General features: G+C 44.5%; 1 protein-coding gene across 2 annotated transcripts; it reads left to right on the forward strand.

Annotated features, from left to right (window-relative positions):
- Window positions 1–539: 539 nt before the first annotated feature.
- Window positions 540–3,208, forward strand: TKTL2 (transketolase like 2). 2 transcript variants are annotated; one of them, XM_074395725.1, is made up of 2 exons: window positions 540–810; window positions 925–2,734. In XM_074395725.1, the coding sequence occupies exons 1-2, from the start codon at window positions 586–588 to the stop codon at window positions 2,461–2,463; spliced, it is 1,764 nt and encodes a 587-aa protein (XP_074251826.1). In that variant the 5' UTR covers window positions 540–585; the 3' UTR covers window positions 2,464–2,734. The 2 variants fall into 2 exon arrangements, with proteins under 2 accessions (XP_074251826.1, XP_003942764.1); XM_003942715.4 differs by having other exon boundaries at window positions 540–3,208.
- The last annotated feature ends 367 nt before the right edge of the window (window positions 3,209–3,575 follow it).

A 3,575-nucleotide genomic window follows, 5' to 3' on the forward strand; every position in this document is an offset into this window, starting at 1 on the left:
TGAGTGGTTTCAGATTTGTTCTTTCTGTAAATTTGGTCAAATTAGTCACTGTATTTCTGTATGTCTGAGATTCAGATATTTAGTAGCTCTGAGAAAGTGTTGAGATAGCATTGCCATGTTGGTCAGATTGAAAGTGACTTTTAATCTTTTCTATTAATGTTCTGATATGAGTGACATCTCAGATATAGTGTTAATGCATCAAAAAGCATAACCTCACAAATGGCTTCCTGTAATACACAGAAAAAAATTGACCCGTTTTGAATTTATAACACAGAGTAAGGTAAAAAGAAATTTAATTAAGCTTATTACTGTTGGACATGCAAGTGACAAATAAATATTAAAAATCCATTCAGTTGGGCGTGGACAGAGAGAGGGAGTGGTGCACATCCGGAAGCAGGCAGACTGCAGCATTTCCGTTTCCTCCGTCTGGCGGGAAGCTCCGCGCACGCCCCCCACTGGTGGCAGAGCTCAGGCTTCCGGGCGGAGGCTCGGCTTGGGCGCGGCCGTCACGTGACATCACCGCCCCGGGGGGTTGTGGGTGTCCCGCGGCGCCATTTGCTCTGCCAAACTGACAGAAGAGAGATCATGGCCAGTGACGCCAAGCCCGATGCGAAGACCCTGCAGGTGCTGCGGGACACCGCCAACCGCCTGCGGATCCATTCTATCAGGGCCACGTGGGCCTCTGGTTCTGGCCACCCCATGTCACGCTGCAGTACGGCGGAGATCGTGTCTGTCCTCTTCTTCCACACGATGCGTTATAAGCAGACAGACCCAGAACACCCGGACAACGACCGGTTCATCCTGTCCAAGGGACACACTGCTCCCATCCTCTATGCTGCTGGCGTGGAGGTGGGTGACGTCAGCGAATCTGACTTGCTGAGCCTGAGGAAACCTCACAGTGACTTGGAGGGACACCCTATCCCCCGACTGCCGTTTGTTGACGTGGCAACAGGGTCTCTAGGGCAGGGAGTGGGCGCTGCGTGTGGAATGGCTTACACTGGCAAGTACCTTGACAAGGCCAGCTACCGGGTATTCTGCCTCATGGGAGACGGCGAAGCCTCAGAAGGCTCTGTGTGGGAGGCTTTTGCCTTTGCCTCCCACTACAACTTGGACAATCTCGTGGTGGTCTTCGACGTGAACCGCTTAGGACAAAGTGGCCCTGTACCCCTTGAGCACTGCACAGACATCTACCAGAATCGCTGTGAAGCCTTCGGATGGAATACTTACTTAGTGGATGGCCATGATGTGGAGGCCTTATGCCAAGCATTTTGGCAAGCAAGTCGAGTGAAGAACAAGCCTACTGCTGTAGTTGCTAAGACCTTCAAAGGTCGGGGTATTCCAAATATTGAGGATGCAGAAAATTGGCATGGAAAGCCAGTGCCAAAAGAAAGAGCAGATGCAATTGTCAAATTAATTGAGAGTCAGATACAGACCAATGAGAATCTCATACCAAAATCCCCTGTGGAAGACTCACCTCAAATCAGCATCACAGATATAAAAATGACCACCCCACCTGCTTACAAAGTTGGTGATAAGATAGCTACTCAGGAAACTTATGGTTTGGCTCTGGCTAAACTGGGCCATGCAAATGAAAGAGTTATTGTTCTGAGTGGTGACACAGTGAACTCCACCTTTTCTGAGATATTCAAGAAACAACACCCTGAGCGTTTCATAGAGTGTGTTATTGCAGAGCAAAACATGGTAAGTGTGGCAGTAGGCTGTGCCACACGTGGTCGAACCATTGCTTTTGCTAGTGCATTTGCTGCCTTTTTCACTAGAGCATTTGATCAGCTCCGAATGGGAGCCGTTTCTCAAGCCAATATCAACCTTATTGGTTCCCACTGTGGGTTATCCACTGGAGAAGACGGACCCTCCCAGATGGCCCTGGAGGATCTAGCCATGTTCCGAAGCATTCCCAATTGCACTGTTTTCTATCCAAGTGATGCCATCTCGACAGAGCATGCTGTTTATCTGGCTGCCAATACCAAAGGAATGTGCTTCATTCGAACCAGCCAACCAGAAACTGCAGTTATTTATACCCCACAAGAAAATTTTGAGATTGGCCAGGCCAAGGTGGTCCGCCACAGTGTCGATGATAAAATCACAGTTATTGGAGCTGGAGTTACTCTCCATGAAGCTTTAGCAGCTGCTGACCATCTCTCTCAACAAGGTATTTCTGTCCGTGTCATCGACCCATTTACGATTAAACCCCTGGATGCCGCCACCATCATCTCCAATGCAAAAGCCACAGGCGGCCGAGTTATCACAGTGGAGGATCACTACAGGGAAGGTGGCATTGGAGAAGCTGTTTGTGCGGCTGTCTCCAGGGAGCCTGATATCCTTGTTCATCAGCTGGCAGTGTCAGGAGTGCCTCAAAGTGGGAAAATGAGTGAATTCTTGGATATTTCTGGAATCAGTACCAGACACATCATAGCAGCTGTGACACTTACTTTAATGAAGTGAACCTCTAAAAAGTCAAGTCTGTTGCCTTTGATCCAAAAGCACTGGTATCTTTATATTAAATTCATGCTTATTGTTACAAAGGCATTATTTATACCTACATAGTTGTACTCTTTTAAAGCAAAGCCATTTGACACCTTTCTTCATTCCTGATTTGGAAATTAAAGTTAATCTTTCTGTTAATCTGTGTATAAATGTCACCCTAACTCATTAATGTGGATTTTAAAATTGTAAGCAACAGAATAGGCAATAAAACAACTACCTAATACAAATATTTCTGATAAGACTACAAATATCTAAGTTTGGGGATTAAGATAGAGGTAAATATATCTTAAATGAATATGATTTCCTTGTAAGTTAAAAAATTGAAATTTAATTGTAGACTTCAATAGTCCAAGTTTTGAAGGATGTTTGAGCTTTTGTATAATGCCATCCTATACCTGCAGTTTTACAGATAATGTTTGACTGTAGTTGCCTTGGGAATGCCTCCGAAGTTTGTCTTCGTCTCGCCTCTACAGTTTAGAGGTGATGGTGCAGTAGTGAAAGCTCTTACAAAGTACCACATTGCTTGTGGTGTTTTGTGAAGAGATGAAACTATAACTGGTTCTAGTTTGCACACTGCACACATAGTTTTGTGAAGCTTCAGAAATGGTTCTGTTTTTCCTTGTGGCCAAAACAGATTGTTAATGTGGTTATATTTATCTGCTAATGATACTAAAGTCAATGTAATAAAGCACTTAAAAATCAGCTGCTTTAGTCTGTACTGTGCGTGTGGGATTTGATTTCTCCTTGATGAAATCCTAAATAAAGAGGAACTTTTATCTAAATCAGAAGCAGAGAGAGCCATGTCCCTTGAAAGCAAACCTGGAAATAGGTGGAAGCTGGAGATAAGTTACTAGAGAAGATTGTATGGACTAAAACGCCATCCCTTAAGCAAATTCTCGACTTTTCACTGTGAGTGTGTAAGTGTATGCTTGGAGTACAAGAAAGTAGCAGCCAGGCAAATCACAGATGGACCCAATGTTCCAAACTAAATTAAAATTACCCTGTCTATGTCAGGTAATTGTTTCCTTGTTTTTATTACCCTCATTAAGTTCTTTGGAGGTATAACCAAT

Source organism: Saimiri boliviensis, chromosome 3 (assembly GCF_048565385.1).
Source record: "Saimiri boliviensis isolate mSaiBol1 chromosome 3, mSaiBol1.pri, whole genome shotgun sequence".
Classification (NCBI taxonomy): domain Eukaryota; kingdom Metazoa; phylum Chordata; class Mammalia; order Primates; family Cebidae; genus Saimiri; species Saimiri boliviensis.

Coding starts and splice junctions, on each gene's coding strand:
- TKTL2 (XM_003942715.4), top strand. CDS start 586: ATGGCCAGTGACGCCAAGCCCGATGCGAAGACCCTGCAGGTGCTGCGG.